The sequence below is a fragment of the Leptosomus discolor genome, chromosome 5 (genome assembly GCF_034619465.1).
Source record: "Leptosomus discolor isolate bLepDis1 chromosome 5, bLepDis1.hap2, whole genome shotgun sequence".
In the NCBI taxonomy this organism is placed as follows: domain Eukaryota; kingdom Metazoa; phylum Chordata; class Aves; order Leptosomiformes; family Leptosomidae; genus Leptosomus; species Leptosomus discolor.
In genome coordinates this window covers 54,546,602-54,565,697 of record NC_141395.1, presented here as the reverse complement: position 1 = coordinate 54,565,697, position 19,096 = coordinate 54,546,602, and the positions used below count along the sequence as shown (strand labels likewise).

At 37.5% G+C, this 19,096-nt stretch overlaps 1 protein-coding gene across 1 annotated transcript; it reads right to left on the bottom strand.

The window, feature by feature from the left end:
• Positions 1-2,136: 2,136 nt before the first annotated feature.
• Positions 2,137-16,013, bottom strand: DECR1 (2,4-dienoyl-CoA reductase 1). Its single transcript, XM_086465493.1, has 10 exons — positions 15,948-16,013; positions 13,141-13,343; positions 12,114-12,171; positions 11,885-11,971; positions 10,397-10,544; positions 7,130-7,229; positions 5,809-5,881; positions 2,693-2,839; positions 2,322-2,384; positions 2,137-2,224 (listed from the first exon to the last, which is right to left on the bottom strand). The coding sequence occupies exons 1-10, from the start codon at positions 16,011-16,013 to the stop codon at positions 2,165-2,167; spliced, it is 1,005 nt and encodes a 334-aa protein (XP_086321619.1). The 3' UTR covers positions 2,137-2,164.
• Between the last annotated feature and the right edge of the window lie 3,083 nt (positions 16,014-19,096).

Genomic DNA, 19,096 nt, shown 5'->3' with positions numbered 1-19,096 from the left:
CAGCAGTGCTTCCTAAGCCCTAAAGCCAAGTATAAACTTGATCCTAACTTCATGTTGAGACTGTGAATGTGCCTCTTTTCTTGATCTTTTCCACCTGTACCCCAGCCAGGACCTATGTTTTGTGAGCTAAAAGGAATGTGCCAGTCTCCCTGCTTCAGACAGCCAGTTCCCGAGGGAGTACTGAAAATTTTACCTACTCTGCTGTTCAGATGCAACGGAAATAATTTAAGGTCACACAAAGTCTGTGACAAGGTTGGAGAGCAAACATGGTTATCTTCAATATCAGACCAGTACTTCAACCACATGACAAACTTACCTATCGTAGAAGTCCCACATACCCATGGATGCAAGAGACCAGTGGGAACTTTTTATTGACAGCCTATGTCCAGAGGATACCCTACCAAATATTGCAGAAAATACTTGATCATACCACAGCTCGCAAACATACCTTTGAATTTCTTTTCTGAAACTTTTTTTTTTTCCAAGTGTCAAAGCCTTACATGCAACTGTGTCCTATACGAAGAGAAAATGCTAAGGATATTCAAAGGACAACAAGCAAAGAACAATATATATGGGCCTAACTTCTTGATGAAATCAATTCTGAGGGAAAAGACATGGATATCATGTCAGAATTTGATCTTGACAACAGACCTACCAAAACCCAGGATGCTATAAAAAAGCTTTACATTATGTTCAAGAGACGCCTTGAAGGCTGCTATGATAAATCCATTTGCTTTGTTTTATTATCAGTGGCACAGATGCTGTTCAATGCCACATCACTCTCAGGAGAAAGCTGGCACTAGCACAGCTCACCCTTTCAGCAGAACATATATTAGCTTGCTTCAGCTTTGTATTAAAGGCAACCAAATGATTTCAAAGTCAGATGCTGGCACATGTAAGTATGGCCTGAAACATGGGTGAAGTAACAAGATCGCTGCCAGCACTTGAAAGACAACACCCTTGAATTGCTTCTATATTCCTGCCTCTTGAATCACTATCAATTTCAAAGCACATACAGCTATGTCCATGCTTGTACATCTGGACAGTCTGGAGCCTGAGTTAAACAATTTTTTTAAAAAGGCACAGATTTCAGGCTGTAAAGGCCAGAACCTGTTAATTTCTTTACAGAAGTCCATCCATTATTTGAAGCAGGGGGGACAAACAACTGGCAACTCCCTAATCTGGAAAATGTAATAATACTAAAAGAGGGACAGCAATAAACATTTGTTTGTTTGGTTTGTTTTTTTTTTTTTTTTTAATCACCTGCTTAGCGGGACAGACAAACCAACTAGACACAGAGATAATGCCATTTTAAAGCTTCTTTAGTACCGGTCTGTGAATGCAAATGAAACTACAGAATTCTGTAAATCTCAACCAATGAGATTTCAACACTTTCAGTCACAATTTACTGATGTCCTTTACTAGTCTTAAGTACATCATTTTTTAAGGAGAGACTCCTCTCTTCACACCCACATTCTAATAGCAACTGATTTTAATTTCTCATTTTCAAGAACATTAACTTAATCATGACAAAGAGCAAGCTCCTTAGAAAGGCATTACTAGTCCTTAAATGCCATTTTTAAAGTTCAGCATAAAATAATTAACAGACTGAAAATGTCAGTAAAAGATGAGACCAAGATGGTTATGTATTTCAAGATTTTCTATGGAAACACGGGAGTTACATCCTATCTCAGTGTATGTAGTCCTGCTGGTAAGTCCTAAACTTGTAAATAACAAAGTTTCAAGTTATTACTGAAGTGTGAAGATTAGGACTTAATTTCTTAGTTTTTCCTCAGATTAACAATTATATTCAGTTATGATAGTCCTGAAATCTTATTGGAATGACAATATTAAGAGACATTTGCATGTATCTGAGAAACAAACAATCCTCTGAAATATATATAAAAAAGCTAATTGTAGACCACAGTTTGGCATAACCTAAAGAACAACAAAATTTCAGTGAACAGCTGTTGTTCACTATTGGCAGACTGGATTGTAAATGGGAAAAATATACATGCTATACTCAAAATACACAATTTAAAAATATTTTATTGAAATTAGCATACAAAAGATTTTGAAGACTATTTCTCAATTGATTATTTCTAAATATTCATGAAAAAGTAGATGATCTTTTCCAAAAATCTCCACCATACAGTTACGGACTTTAAGAGCCTTTTGTTTGTCTAATCATTGCTTCCATTATCTCCCACTGCTCTTTGGTAACCTAACAAAAGAAAAGAGTGGTTTATTGGAATACTGTATAATAATTATACATCTAAGTATCTCTTTGAACGTAAAATAGAATGTAAAGAATTTAATACCTTCTTCAAATGATTGAATTCTCCTGCCATAGACACAAATTCTCCACCATCCATTCTAATAACCTAGAAAAAAGCATAAGCAGTGTATTTAACAGTGTGTTTTCTGTAGCATTCCCTTGTTTATGAACTGTGAAAGTAATTGTTATTGATTTGGATCAGAAAAACCCATGCTCAAAGTAATGTAATTTAAGCACTTCTTTTAAAAGTTTTTAGAGATACTAACTAGCATGCATTAAAATTAAAAGGTTAATAATGCTTGTAAAGAATTTCAAAGTAACAGTTTTTGTTTCATTTCTGAAACTCTAAAAAGCATCAGCAAAACTCAGACCACCATCAGGTTAATTGTCTAAGCAAGATCTACCAAAACTCACTGCTCCATTAACCCAGCTTGCATAATCACTGCAGAAGTAAGCAGCAAGATTTGCAATTTCTTCTACAGTTCCCAGACGACCACAGGGAATCCTCTCAATCATCTCCTCCTCAAATGAGCCTGTTGGGTCAAGGCGGCTAAAAGCACCCTGAGAATTAAGAGAAACATTTTAAAAAAATTTAAAAATATTGTAACTACATCAGAAATAAAAATCCAACAGAGATTTGATTCCACATAAACAATATGGAAGTTAACATTCGTGAGTAAACTGTCTACACCCTCTTTGTCAGTAGGATGAAAAAGAAGAAAGCAGCAAACAGAAAACAATTTATCCCTGCTGCACTGATACACATCTACTGAGGATGATCAGCTGGAATTTAACATGTTTGAGATAGTTACTCACCATCTAGTTATGAAAACCAAAACGGGGTAATAATCTTTGTTTCCCAAACACACTTGATAAACATTTGAGGAAATAAGCAAGACTCAAAATTGCTGCATGCACAAGGGAGAGGAAAAAGGGGAGAAGAGGAGCAAGAATGAGACACAAATAAATTATGCATGACACAGGCTACATAAAACTGTAAACAAACAAAAAAGTTCAGTTAAGTTACAGCAATCACTAGAACTAAATTAAGTTACTGGAAGTTTTAGTATTTGAATAGCTTAGAATGGCATGGGAAATGGAAGAGGTTTTTTGTTCTTCCTGGCTCCTCCACAGGGAAACCACCTCCTCAGGCAAAATCAGGAATGTATTAGTAATATTTATGTTAAGTTACTGAAGTTATGAAAGTTAAAGCACACTGTAATTTATGTAATCATGGCTGTAGGCACGCCATTTAAGTCTTCTACTGCCATGTTTTTAAACGTCAGTTTACAAGCTTCACAGTACTGCACTTGTATGCTTTTTTCTTTTCCTACCATGACTTACAAAATTGTTTTTTAAAGACATGGATGTAGTCCCTAAGGCAGAAAGCCCTGATTTTGCAATATGCTGTTTTAAGTAAAGCCACCGTGCCTTTTTATGCTTTCAGGGAATCATAGAATCACAGAATCATTGTGGCTGGAAAAGACCTTTAAGATCATCAAGTCCAACCATTAACCTAACACTACCATGCCCACCACTAAACCATGTCCCTAAGCACCACATCTATACATCTTTTGAACACCTCCAGGATGGTGACTCCACCATCTCCCTGGGCAGCCTGTTCCAACATCCAACCACCCTTTCAGTAAATAAATTTTTCCTAATATCCAGTGTAAATCTCCCCTGGTGCAACTTGAGGCCATTGCCTCTTGTCTTGCCATTAGTTACCTGGGAGAAGAGACCAACACTGGCCTCACCACAACCTCCTTTCAGGCAGCTGTAGAGAGCAATAAGGTCTCCCCTCAGTCTCCTCCAGGCTAAACAACCCCAGTTCCCTCAGGCGCTCCTCACAAGACCTGTTCTCCAGACCCCTCACCATGTTTGTTGCCCTTCTCTGGACCCTCTCCAGCACCTCAATGTCTTTCTTGTAGTGAGGGGCCCAAAACTGCACACAGCACTCAAGGTGTGATCTCACCAGTGACGAGTACAGGGGCATGATCACTCCCCTACTCCTGCTGGCCACACTATTTCTGATGCAGGCCAGGACGCTGTTGGCCTTCTTGGCCACCTGGGCACACTGCTGGCTCATGCCCAGCTGGCTGTCAACCAGCACCCCCAGGTCCTTTTCTGTCGGGCAGCTTTCCAGCCACTCCTCCCCAAGCCTGTAGTGCTGCATGGGGTTGTTGTGACCCAAGTGCAGGACCTGGCACGTGGCCTTGTTAAACTTCATGCAATTGACCTCAGCCCATCAATCCAGTCTGTTCAAATCCCAAAAAATTTTAACTTGAAATTTTAACTTGAAACCAGTATGACAAATGTAGTATTTTAAGAACACACTATCTCAAGTGGGATATACGCTATTAGACCAAATCAGAAACATTAACGGTAGGAAGCAATACTGACACTTAAAGCAGCTAACCTCCCCAAAATTATGAGAATCCTGAAATCAAAGTGACCTTGCCATGTGATATAGTGGATGCCAAAATTTTATATGGATTCAAAAATGAACAGGAACTGGACAAACTAATGGAAGAAAAAAAATCATCTCGATGATTACAATATGAACATATCAACTGTATCAAAATCCCGTGGCCATAGACTGCTCAAGGCTGGAGACATAAAGAAGAAATGTCACTAAATGTTTTTCTTCTACTCTTGCCTAAAAATCCACTAGACACAACGCCTGGAAGACTTTTGGTCTGATCCTGTAACGTTGTTTCAACATTCTTATAACCCTGATGATACTGCCACTTGTCTTTCTTTACAGTCAAAAAAGGTAAAACTGAGCTCTCCAGTGTAGCATCTAATACTGGCAAGAGGAAGAAAAAAAAAAAAAACAAACAAACAACCCTGCATCCCTATCCCAAAACAACAGCAAAACCAACTGTGAAGTAGTAATACCATTATCAGCTGTTACTGCTTACAATTGTAATACTTTGATTATTGTGAAACGGATCCTCCTCTCCTCTTGCAGTACTGCTTTCTTTTTTCTTCCTGTTCCAGCTGGTCTGGATTGTTTCTTTCAAACCCTCCAGTCCTCCTTCTCACTCATGTCAAAGCTTCACATTTCCTTGCTGACTCAGTTTTTCTCTTTCTAGTTTTTGTGATTTTTGAGATTCTGTTCTCATATATGTAAAAAGAGATTCTGAAATTTTGGAACTGATGAGACATTTAGTTTAAAAATTATGAGTTCAGGCAGAGATAGGCACTTTTACACCACCAAGTGTAAGAATTCACTTGACAAACTAGGTATGTACAGTTGATAAGAATCAACATTAAATATTTTGAAACACTATAAAAAGTTTCATTTATATTAGTGTAGTAGAAGGGGCAGTGGCAGGTTTCAGAAGTTCAAGAAATCTTATTTTACATAAGAATTGAAAGGTAGTGTGTTCAATATTCCAGCACAGACTTGACTACCAAGGAAATCATACCTGAATTTTACAGTCACGGAAAAGGTTAGACCATCTTAAAGTTAAGTCTCTATTACAAAGCATATTCAAGGCTGTGTTTCACTTCATGCTATGTACCTTTGTTTTTATTGGACCTGGTTGAATCACATTGAATCTCATGCCATATTTACCCCATTCAGCCGCAAGAGACCTAAAAATTCATTAACAGAATGCATCAATATTTTAATAATGCTATTCAGAAAAAAAAAAAAAAAATGGATCAAATGAGTAAATACTAGAATTTTCCTAAAGCAGGCATTTCTACTTAAGGGCTTTTTTTGTTCTTAACAAAAACACTTCAGAGAACAACCAAAAAAAAAAAAAAAAAATCACATTTACAAACAGAGGAATACTGATTCAATAGACATATCACAGAAGATAAAGCAACATTAAGGAGCAATTCTTCCTCCCTCACAAATCATTTTGGTACTTGAACTCCTTGACAAACAAGTGTTAGGCCACCACCTTCCCCCCATAATTTAGATTATCCCACAAGAATACATTTCTAATGCTTTCAGCATAGGTCTCACATTAGATGTTTTGAAATAACACAAAACAGATGTTATATTCTAAAAATGGGACCAGTTGCTTTAAGGCAACATTTTCTTTGCATAAGCAGTACTTCAGATAGATCATCTACTATGGTGAATGAATTATCTGGGTCACAAAGTCTCTGAAAAGTACATGCTTTAGTTACAGCTCTACAGAACAACCATCACTTATTCCCTCATTTTTTTCTAGATAAAGAATTCTAGTTACTAAAAGGCTGCCAAACTATTGAATCCCTTCTGCCTAAGTGCAGAGCAGGATCTATTTGCTATGAAGAACTGTCCTATAGTTAATTATGATTAAAATCCTTTTGTTTTTTGAGTAACACAGATACATCATATGATAGTGTACCGAATTAAGTGCAGACCTTATTTAAAACAGTGATAGGAAACACATTTCTTAATGAAACTAGATAGGTGAAGGAACAGTATACTCCACCCAAATACAAGCACATCTTTTCCCGAGACAAAATAAAGTGGAAGGCACTACAGATCTCGAACAGTTCCCCTAATAACTGCCTTTAAGTGCTGGTTCGCCTATGAGAATGCCAGAGAATCTCATTATTGAAACTCTGTTACTGAAACTTTAGACTTGCTATTGTCAAAAGAAGTAGTTCCACTTGTCCTTATCCCGTCCCTGTGATAAAAATCATCATCATCATAGCAGTTAATAGTTCCTTCTGTAAGAAGCTGTCAGCATATTATTTTCTTGCTAGGATACTGGAGGCTGGAAGGTTCTCTTACGATACAATGGAATAAGAGGACTATATCAACTAGCTCCACTTTTACAGACCAATTACCCTGTCTCAAGGATGGGAAAAACAGAACACACATTTTGCTGTATTACTCACTTGCTCATTGCTTCTACACCAGCTTTGGCAGCGGCGCTTGGCAACACAAATCCTGAACCACTCTCTGCATAAATTGTCGTAATAGCCAGGAACGCTGCTCCTGGAAGTTGCAAAAGCATTCAAAAAACACTCCACACCAAACAAACAAAAAATGCACAAAGATCAAACTCTGAACTTAAGGTAAAAGCAACCTCAGCAGTATAGAAGTTTGTAGCTCAAGTGTTAGAGATGCCATTTCACTCTGGGTTGTAAAAAGGTATTTTAAAAATCTACTCTTGGAAGCTTTGCTTTCAAGCCTTTTTATTTCAGTTCCCTCTTTTCCATGGATGTTAAAAGTTGTTCCATGTAAGTGTAAATAGCTATTGATTAGGCTCCAAAGGTCTAAACCCTCTGACTTCTACTGATAATGAATTTCCATGTGCAAATCAGTCTAACTGGAGTGAAGGCATAAGATCTCACAATGTCTTTTTAGAAGCTGCCCTATGCTAGCAGTCACTAACCAAGTAATTTGCCCTAATTTCACCAATTCCTGTTGGGGCGGGGTGGGGCAGGAAATCAGCATTAACAATTAGGTTTGGCATATCTTAAAATGACACAGTTTAGGGCTTGAGTTAAAGTTTATGGAGAAAAAAAAGTTTTAAAAAGAAATTTTCAGAAGCTTCTTCTGCAGTAGAACTCATGACAAAAGTTAACCTGCATAACTTTTTCACATTATTATCACAACAAACTGTATTATAAAAAACCCACTTTTTTTTCTATGTTATATTTTAAAACAAATTTAGCAAAGCATTATGGAAAATACTGCAAATGGCAACTCTTTATTTAATCTTTCTTTTATAAAAGCCTGAAAATTCTAATTGTCTGATCAATGACTAGCATGAACTTACTGTAACTGGGAAATGGAAGACAAGGGACAACTGTTCACTACTTACGCCACAGTAACCAAAATAGCTGTTCTACTTACTATATTTTAAAAATCATTTAACTAGAATAGCTACCCAAGGGAAATTTCTAAAATGATACATTACTGACAGAATGTATGTGACGACAAAGTAGCAACTCAGTTAAAAAATTACAGACATGTTACACAAGAGAAACTAAAGAGAACTATAAACAAGCACTGACAGAAATGCTAGCAGATATCCAGAAACCATAGACCCTATTTATAAAAAAGTAATCCACAGTGAGAGAGTTTGAAAAGAAAAATCTACATAGGCAAAAGACAGAGAACAAGTTATGTAGAGTTGACTGTTAACTATACATTTTGCAGAATTAAACCACAGAATTTTTAAAATACAGGTTAAACAGAGATGAGTTGGGCGAACCCAACATAGAAGCTCTGAAGTTTAAAGCATACTTTAGTTCACACAAATTTAATTTCTAAAGCCTATATTCATAAAAACGGACAATATCTAACCAGTTAACTCCTCTCATTTTGTAAAACTTTTGTGCATAAATAAATAACACACTAGCAGATTACAAACCCCTTTTAAATACCGGTACAAACTTAGTCTAAAAGCAGAGCACTTGTATTATTTACTAAATTAGGTTTAACGTAGGTCATGCTGCAGACCTAAAGGATGTGCCAGTGTTCTAGTAACTGTCAGAAGTATAGCATCCTCACAGACTGTTCCAAAGTAGTTGCATTGGGTAGCACCTCTGTCACTTCAGAAACTAAGGTCTCTGCTCAAACTTAAAAAAACGAGAAAGTAAAAAGAAAATGAAGGTGGAGAATAAGAGGACAAACAGATACGCTTGACTTACTTGCAAAAATATGTCTTAAAGAAAGCCTTAAATAAAGTCTTACAGACAGAATCCCCGAGAAAGAAGGCATGCGAGTAATAGCAAAAGAAAATAATGTATTTTGGAAGTTTAGAAGTGAAAGGAAGAGAAACAACATGAAGGTGAACGACTTCTGGATTTTGCTGAATTTGAGGGTGGAAGCAAGACAAGTAGCTTTTCATTCAACAGCAGCAGAGACAAAGGCATTTTTAAAGCTATGTTTCACATTACTATAGGGAGACACTGCATGCATCTGGAAGGCCGTAAAGCAAACTATTAGAATAGTTTGCTATAATGATACAGTAAGTCAGAGTTGGGGATGGGTTTTCAATGTGGGAATATTAGCATTAGAATGGTGGAAATGATTTCTTCATGTGTTGCTAAAATATATGTGGGAAATATCTTGTCAACTGACTAAAACTGTTACAGACTTACTGAAACAACATTAACTTTATATTATTATAATTAAATAGTATAAACCCATTGAGTACTTTTTGGAGCGAGTTTTGAAGAAATTCAGCTAATCCAGGAGTTAAAGAAACACTGTGCAAATACAAAAGGATTATTTCAACACAGTGGCTGCACTTAGAAAACACAGTTCAGAAGTGAGGGCACGTGGAAAACCGTAATATACCTCACTGCTTTGAAATGCTATTTGAGATCGTATCATTCTGATCAAAAAATAAGGTCAATGTTTTTCAATTCATAACTAGAAGATAATGTAAAATGAAAGCAGTTCTTTGTATATAATCTACGATATAACATAGAAGGGCATACATTATCTTTCCCTTAAAGACAATAATCTGGATAAGTAAATCTTTGGCTAAATAGTATATCAAAGAACTACTGTATTTTTAAGATAGTAGCTAAAATACTGTATTAAATTCCTAGGTAGTCTAGAACTAAGAATTATACGTGGGAAAATAAAACTCAATACTGATTTCAATTTTGAAATTATTTTTCAAATTATCTCAAAGGTAATATTCCCTAATGCTATTAGTCAAATACGACAGCTGTAGATTTTATTTATTTAAGTGTAGGAGGAAAATCAAGATTGATAACCTGACTTGCTGTTCATTTAAATAAATGCCACATGTTCAGTCACTCAGTGAAACCAACATAGATAAAGAATACTCAAAAGAAATAACAGCATATGCTTTAAACAAAGCCTTATTTTTTTAAATTTTAAAAACATTTTACAGCTAGTACAAACTGCAATCAGATTTTTATATTCAACCTCATGGCCTCCAAGTCCAATTTTAAGGGCAGATTCTACAATTAAGTAATTGCTAGCAGTTCTACTGGGTGATACTTAAGTACGGCTTCACTAAAAATGAGGTTTCTTTCTAGAAACGATGTAAAATGTTAAAAAACTTGTTTCTTTTCAAACTTTCAAAACTGGCTATAATAAAAGTAAGCCAAGGAAAGCAAGTAATAATATTATGTCGCAATGCTTACATACCATTTATCTTAAGTTTAAGATACCTTTTTGTACTTTAATGAGCTCCTTTCCGATTTCGAGAGTTACAAAAGCAGTACCATTAAGCACAATATCAGTTATCACTTTCCATGCATTAGCAGAAAGTCGTTCAGAAGGCGCAATAAAGTTTCCAGCTGCGTTGTTTATCACAACCTGAAACACATGAAGGAAAACCTAAGAGTTAACTAATAACTCTTCCTGAGAGAAAAGCAAAGAATTTACAAGTAACTTATTGGTGTTTCCAGGCAGAAAAATTAAAATATCCTCATCAAATGAGGTACAGGGGTGGGAAGGAGGTGGCAGCAGAGAGAGACAGAAAAAGAGAAGATAATCCATCAGAAAGTTTAACATCGGCAGCACAGATATGTATCAGTAACAGCAAATGAGCTGTATTTCCAAACTGCTGTAGTTACTAGTCTAGCACTGAGGAACCGTAAATATAGAGGGTGACTTAAGCTGTTATTTTCCATAGGGTCTCAAGTGCATCCTAACAGAAACGTTTGTCCCCACCAAGGTCACATATCATATTTAACATAATGGATCCATGGGAATAAAAGCAAAAGAAGTTCAGGTAACCTGATGACCAAAGTCTGGATTAGGTGACTGTTGCATAACAGCAAGTCTAATCAGTCCTGACAAAGGAAGTATTAAGGTTTAGTGAACTGCAAACAACTAGTTCAAAACTTTTTTTGAATAGATGTACTTCAGTCACTTGTTGGCTTTCTACAAACAATAATTAGGCAAAGCATACTTTCGATATATCATCTGCTTAGCCCTTCAAGCTAGAAAGTTAGATATATTTTCTTAAGGGGACTAAGCACCACGTAAACCGGTTTTAAACCAAAATTTATGTGGCTAGATCTTGTGCATTTAACAATAATCTAATGTGCTGAAGTAATAAAATCATGTATTACTTATGGAATGGTACCTAAATTCATGTAGGGGTTTTGTGCCAAATTATTAAAAACCAGATGCCTAGTTTGACTGAAGATTTCTTCTTGATTTTATGAGAACTTAAGTTTTCAAGCTGGAGCCTTCCTTGTGTATTTTAATAAGCTAAGCAAGGACCAAACATGATGTTTATGATTACTTCCATTTCTAATTTGTGAAATATTCTGTTAATAAGTAACAGGTGTAATTTGGTAACAACACAGGTAAGTCACCTTTTCCAGGGGATTTAAGGGCAATACTCTGTTCACTTAATTCAAAGAATCCCATCATTATTGTCCCACTGTTTACCAAGAAACTGTTAGTCCTTAGAGTAAGGACAACGACATTTTGTCTATCTGGCCACTAAGTATTTTAAGAACCACAGGAACAGAGTAATCAGTGTAACTGTGAATGTTAGCTTTATCTTGAAGTATGGCCACTTTTTGTCTAGTGTCTCTTTAGATTCCACTAACTTTCTACCATAGCCATTTTCTTCATACCTATTATGCAGAATATTTTCAGTAATGAAGACTGAAATTCTTTCCTTTCACTAGAACACTTACATCAGGATGTCCTGCCACTTGGATTGTTTCAGCAACAGCATTCTTAACTGAAACTGGATCTCTCACATCACACTGGACGGCATGAACCTGTATATAATAATGGAAGTACAGCTGTAAAACTATATCACTCATAAATTAAAAAAGCCCACAGAAGCACACAAATGCATAAAAATACTATAACCATTTAAAGTATAATAACTAACATATTCACAATTCTGTAAAAATTTACCTTATTCCCTACTTTAGAAGAAATTTCTTCTGCTGCTCCTTTCAAAACATCGAGTTTCCTAGAAATAAGTATACAACAGCACTAAATTTCAATAAAAAGCAATAACAATTCAGATTAATAAAATCTGATTATTTTTTCTGAGCAAATATGAGCTAAAGCTTAAACTGTGCGTGCGCACGTGTATGTTGCTGATTTTCATGAAAACTGAGCCTTAAGATAAAAAACTGTGTTTAGTCACTAACTTTCTCAAAGAAAACTTTAAATCTAAATAATTTCTGGTTAGTGCTGCTTCAAAGCAACTCAGAAGTGACAACAATAAGAGACTGTCTTAAACTAACCAAATGTGATAAGCGAGAAAAAATATTTTCATTCTGAGTACACAATCATAACAAAGTTAAGCTTTAGCTATTACTCTACTAGTATTTTAGAATGGATATGCGTATTTAGATTTAAAACAAAATATCTAAACCATTGTTTGGATGAGTGTCACAACACTTCTGCTTATTTTGATTAAAAATGAGACTTTTTCTAGTCTTTATACTGTAGTGCTACTTATGAGAAGTGCAGAAAGATCATCTTCATTAAGGGAAAATCGGGGCTGTTTTTAAAGTCATAAGAACTAAGAGGAATGGCTTTTAATTCTTTATTGCAATTCAAATCTATATCAAAAACATCAGCAATAACACATTCAAAATGCTCAATAATAGCCATTTCAGTTTTTTGTTTTCTTTTAGGCTTTAATTGAATTTATCTCTAATATTCTGGGTTGTTTATTTTGCTGCCGCATTTCATGGAAATATGTTTAGTTTATTTCTTCCTACTGCTGGTTACACCATTAGACATTTGCAATTGGGTCTGCAAGGTTCTGGTATTTACAGTATGACATTATAATCTAAAATTGTTTTGAAATAAGAGTAAATAGAATTAATCTATCCAGTTTATGAAGAAGAAAGCAAGATTCATCATGAAGAACAACACTAATCCACTCAGCATTCAGTACCAATGAAAACTCTTCATTAATATTTACCGGCTTGCTATAACACACTTGGCACCTAAACTGGACAAAGTTGTGGTCATCCCTTTGCCAATCCCAGTACCTCCACCAGTTATAAAGGCCACTTTCCCTTGAAAGGTATTTGGTGGCAACATCATTTTTTGAAGAGGTGGAAAGAATGCAGCTTGCGGTGCACTGCTGTATTGATGCAGCACATTTGGCCCACAGCTGAAAAACTGAAAGAAAAAAAAGAGGAAAGCTAGTTTTTTCTCATTTCTATATACAGTTCTGTTACACAAGATTAGATTTCTTATGATAGTGGAAGTAAAAACCATTAACTGCCTTATTATAAATTGGATGTCAGAACGATTAGATTGCATTACAGTAAAATACACACAAATGCTAATAACACTAGACTAGGAAAGCTTCCCGAGCTTTTTTCAGACGTTCCACTCCAACTAGAGAACTACTATTCATGGGTTTTGTAATACAAAAGGTTAGTATTCTTAACTTCTATCACTTTTACTAAAGTGTGTGGAAAACCATCACCAACTAATTACAGGCTCCCAGCAGGACTTGGATTTCAGCTACATATATGTACGGTACTTTATGCATACGGAGTTTAGCCCTAACAAATCCATGTGATTTTGAGATTACGCATGTACATATATACAAATTCAAAAGTTTCAGTAGTAACTTCAAGACTTTGATCCTTTACTACCGTAGTCAACAAAACATTCTTCTTTACTAGAGAATGGGGTAGAATCAAACTCCACGAGACCGGTCCCAATTGTTACTGGAGCTGCTAAGCAAACCAATGCCATCTCCCAGACAACACTGTGCAAGGTTTGGTTAGCAGCATTAACCTCTGTCCCAACAGAAATACCATTTATGGTAAATTAGCCCTCAATGAACTCATCCTTGCAAGAAGGCACAGGGCTGGTACGTGTTTAAAAACACACACAAAAAGAGTTCAGTATTACCTCTGTGATCCGCGTTAGTAAGAAAACATCCCATTAATGCAATGAGAAATCTGTGATGTCACCATGAAAGTCGCAGCAAAAATAGCCGAGTGGGTATTTCTAACATCCTAAACCACTAAACTAACTCAAGCACTAACCTCAATTAAATGCTTTGGGACAACAGCATTACAGTAATAATTCAGAAATTCCCAAATTATTTAGAGCACAAAAGGTACCTTAACCTGAAGCTGCAAACACTTCTAAGTATGATAAAGCTCGATTCTTTTTATTTTTGACGTGTAAAAAATTAGAAGAATGTAAGTTATATTTATTTTCTCTAATACTAATTTGTAATTTGTACTTAAGCCTTTAATGTGTTTATTTGAATGAAAAAGAAACAGTATAATTTCAGGAAAGAAAACTGAATGGTTACTCTTTTATGGTGGTGTCAATAAAAACATGCAGTTGTTCAGTAGGTTGACCTGAAGGTGGTTATTTTATAATAGTAAAAATATTACAACTTATTGTTCTATCTACTAACTCACATTTTCAATACCAAAATTAAGAGACATTTTTAGTGGTAGCTGAATAATCTGTACATGCCATAGATATAATGCACAGGGATGGGGTGTTTCACAGAGCTTAAAGCGGGCCTGAGAAAGTGAGCGTGTGAACCTTTCTGTGTGGTAATACATTTGCATATGAGTAACGCAGGTGAAAACAGAAAGAATAATCATGGAATCACGCTGCCAACTGAAGAGAGCTCGTGTTCCAAAGAAATGCTGAAACAAAAACTAAGAGCGAAGAGTTGTAGGCACTATATATAACAAAATTAAGAAAGTAAAGCTCAAACTAAAGCTACAGTTATCACAGAAGTAAAGCAGCGCAGCAAGTCCATTTATATTGAATGTATACTTTAGAGATTCTTTCTGGAACTTGGACTCTTCAGCTATGTGCAATGGCTTCTCACAAACAAAAAACCAAAGGTGATTCTAGAGAGCACAAGCAGACCAAACAGAAAATCCGAAGAATGTCACAGCACTTTCATGAAATAAATAAATTTTATATATCAGATCTGCCACCAAATGTCTGTAAAATACTGATTTTTTTTTTTTTTTAAATTCTCCCAACAAAAATAAAATTTGCCTATTTTCAGAGTACCAGAATACTACTAAGCCTCTGGGAAAGGGGAGTGTGAAGATTGTTTTTTGGGTCTTAGTAGTCTCCTACTCATCTCATCTCTCTGAAGGTATGCAGTGAGAGAAGTACTCCCTCTGGAGAATTTCAGCTCATGGTAGAGACTGCAAATCAAAATGGCATTTGGACTCCCTCCAGCGTAATGGGACACCCGGGGATAATCCCTATGCAGCACAGTCTCCCTGATCAGGTGTTCTGCTTTGCTATCGGGATGAGGGGGCGACACCAATACCTCCACAGCCTGTACTGCCAGGGGAGAGAAACGGGCACTGCCCTGCGGTGGGGCAGGAGGCCGTGCCCCGCGGAACGCAGCCCGCACCTCTGCCAGGGCTCCGGGCTGCGCCGGGAGCTGAGGAGAACCGGGGGGTGTCCCCACCCTCCAGAGGTGTCTTAGCCGTTTCCTCAAGCCGCAGGAGCCAGAGCCCCACTCAAGCCTGGGTCGCCCCTCGACACCTCTTCGGCGATGGCGAGAGAGCTCTCGCCGTGGCTGCGGGGGGCAGCCCGTGAGGCGGCCGGGCGGCGTCGGCCCGACGGGCAGCACCTTCCGCAAGCGACCCGCTGTGCCCTCTCACGGGACAAGGGCGCCCTGGCAGCCCCAGGGGAACGGGGCAGGAGGTCGCGAAGCACCTCCGAGGCGCCGGCCGACTGCCCTCAGCCCCACCAGGCCGGAGAGCGCCTTACCCGCCCGGTGCCTGAAAAGCAGGCCGCGGCACCGCCCCGCCGCCCCAGCCGTACCACAGCCGCCATCTTTCCCCGCCGGGAGTGGCGGGCGCTGGGCTGTGCGCCTGCTCCGTGGCCGGGCCAGTGCCCGCCCCGCGGCGGGAGGCGGCCCGCCCGACGGGCCTCCCTGGCGTCCCGGCGAGGTGGGGGCGAACTGCCGGCCGTGGGGCTCTTGCTGGGGCACGGAAGCGGGGCCCGGGCAGCCTCAGGGGGGCGGCCTCGCCGGCAGAGAAGCCTGCAGTGCCGTGTCAGGCCATAAGGAGCGGCAGGGGGAGGGGGCGGGGGAGTAGAGCGGTAGATGTAAGAACTTAGGGACTCGGTAAAGCTGCAGGTTTCGAGGAGAAGAGGCGGCACCGAGAATCTACGCAGTTACAAAACTTGCCATGAAAGACAACCTGTCAGCGGGTCTGCAGGATCAACTTTTGAATTAAGAATTCAGGGCAAACACACGGCTACGGGAGGAGAGAGGTGTCAGAATCAAAATCCTGCGGCTTAGTCATCAGCTCTGTCTAGAAATGGTCGAACAGCTCGATGTTCAACATTTAGAGAAAAAAAAATTGTTGATGCTCTGTTGGTACAGTCAGTTTTAGAGCACATAATATCATTCTTAGCCCGGCATACCATCTGCTAGCCACTGAAGCAAAAGTGCCACCACGGAGCAGTAGTTGCCACAGTATTGTTAAAGCTGTGTGAAATACATGGTAGGTGTTAGGAGAGTCAGTTTAGATAGTAGCACTTCATTAAAATCAGTTAATTCAAGACAGACTGAGTCTCAAGAGAGACATAATCACTGAAAAAAGAAACTTGGAGAAAGTGAATATATTTCAAGAAATGTTTTAAAATTAACAAATATTACATAATTTAGAAAGCTTCACCGAATTAAGGCAACAAGTAAGAGGAAACAAACTACAAAAGCACACCTTTTATGCATTGGAAGATACGAATGTGCCAAACGGCTACTTCTGAAAGAACTGTCATGTTGTCATGATGTAACAACAGAAGGCTGGATGGCCTTGGTAATCAGTAATGATGGTAATGATGGCCTTGGTAATGAGCAGGAGACTGTATGACAAGCCTAAGAGTACAAATCATTACTGCAAGGAAACAGCTAAGATAAGAAGAAAACTCAGTGTCTAAATTAGGACATTCTGAAGAAAGTTTTATGGACTTGTTTTGACCAGATCGTGAGAAACAGAAATCCCTGAATCTGCAGAAGAGAAGTAAAATAACAGTGACTTACTTATGCTAATTAGTTAATTAGTAAATAATTATTAATAACGGCAGTGTGCTCTGTATAAATATATTTCTGTGTAAATACTGCAGACACACTGTGTTGTTTTTTGTGCTTGATTTGTGAAATACCACCAAGCACCCAGGGTTGCACAAGCCTGAATAAACAAGCAATATCTCTCCTGTGTGTGATTTATGGCACACCAGGCAAGAATCTGCTTTTTTGGACAACAATGGTAAAAGTGAACAAGAAGATATGACCAAACTAAATATCCAAAAATGTTTTTCAGCAACTTTCATTGATGAGGTGCAATTCCTATACCAGACCTGTTATTTTTTGGTGATAAGAAAGTGGTCTCCAAGACTAGGAAGCAGACAAATTTAAAAAACTGCAAGAACACTTTCATGTCTCACAATCCAAAAATATGATTAAAGGCAGACTACCTGCATTTTACAAGGAAAAAAAAAAAAAAGGCTTAATAGGCTATTACTCCACTTTACAAAATCCTACTTTGGTTTGGGTGATGCTTATTTACAAGTTTATGAAAAGTTTAAGAACAGCTTAACTGAAATATTAAAGCATGCAGTCTCTGGTTTAAAGTATGTCAGGAGGTTTAAAGTGCAGAAAATATCTGGGTTTTAAAATATCTTCTAAGGTAACAGGAGAAATTATAAGACTGTAAATCTAACATCTGTAGGGGAAAAAGTAATTAAAAACCATAACACTTAAAAAAGCATGATCTGAAAGTGTCTAACTGGCACCACTCTTCTGCAAAGAAAATTATGTCTCAATAATGTCTTACAGAAATGCCTAAGAGGTAATGAATATACAAGAGCTGGCAGGCATAATTTAGACTTTTAAGGGTTTGGCCAAGTGGCATAACACAGAGGTCAGAAGATACCTGAGTCCTCATTGTAAACTTGTATGTCAGTGCTGTTTCTGCCACTCAAAACTACCTTATCGAAAGAAATCTATAGCACCTAATGATAAAATTTAAAAATAGTTCAAGATATTTTTGACACAAAAGGCTACTAAGAAAAAAAACCTCCTAGGTCAGGGATAAAATATCAACATGGACATAACACAGACCTACATTTCTGTTAAGGGCAAAAGTTTAATGACAGATCACCTCAATAGTCTGTTTAGATACTGTTTCACAGGGGTTAGTCAGGTGTGGTACTATTTCACCAGTTATATGCAAGTTAAGCCTACAGTCCATATGAATATCTGAAATGCCTCTTTCTGCTGTGATAGTTTCTGAGCTTTGGACCCTGCTGAACCATTTATTTATGAACTGAGAAAAGGAACACGTGGAAGACCAACAAATATTAGAGGACAGACAATTAGGTCAATCAGGATCAGAGAGACAGCAAGAACTGAGAAAGTCTAGAAGGTAAATGATTGTGAAAACATGGTACCAGAAAATAAAATAAAATTGGATAAATGCAGGGAAATTGAAAGAATAAATATTATAATGGGGTTTACAGGATTCATACAGTTTCTTATGATAATGATTTGTCACATGAGATTGTGATCACGAAAGTCAAGACAATAGGATAAATAAGACATAGAATAATGACAACAATACGGAGAATATTTGAGTATAGTCATATAAAGCTGAGAAATAGTCTCCTTTGGGATACACTCTATATTTCTGGTCACTCTAGCTCAAAACTGACTGAAATTGCAAAATTATGAGGGACTAAAAAAAAACAAGCAAGATGAAGAAAACTCACAAGAAAAGAGATTAAGGAGACTGGGATCATTTATCTTAGGAGAAGCATAGGAGGGAAAATATAAAAAGGTATCCAAGTGAACATTTAAGGATAGAGGATACTTAAGTCATAACACATGGAGATTAAACAGATTATGATTCTAC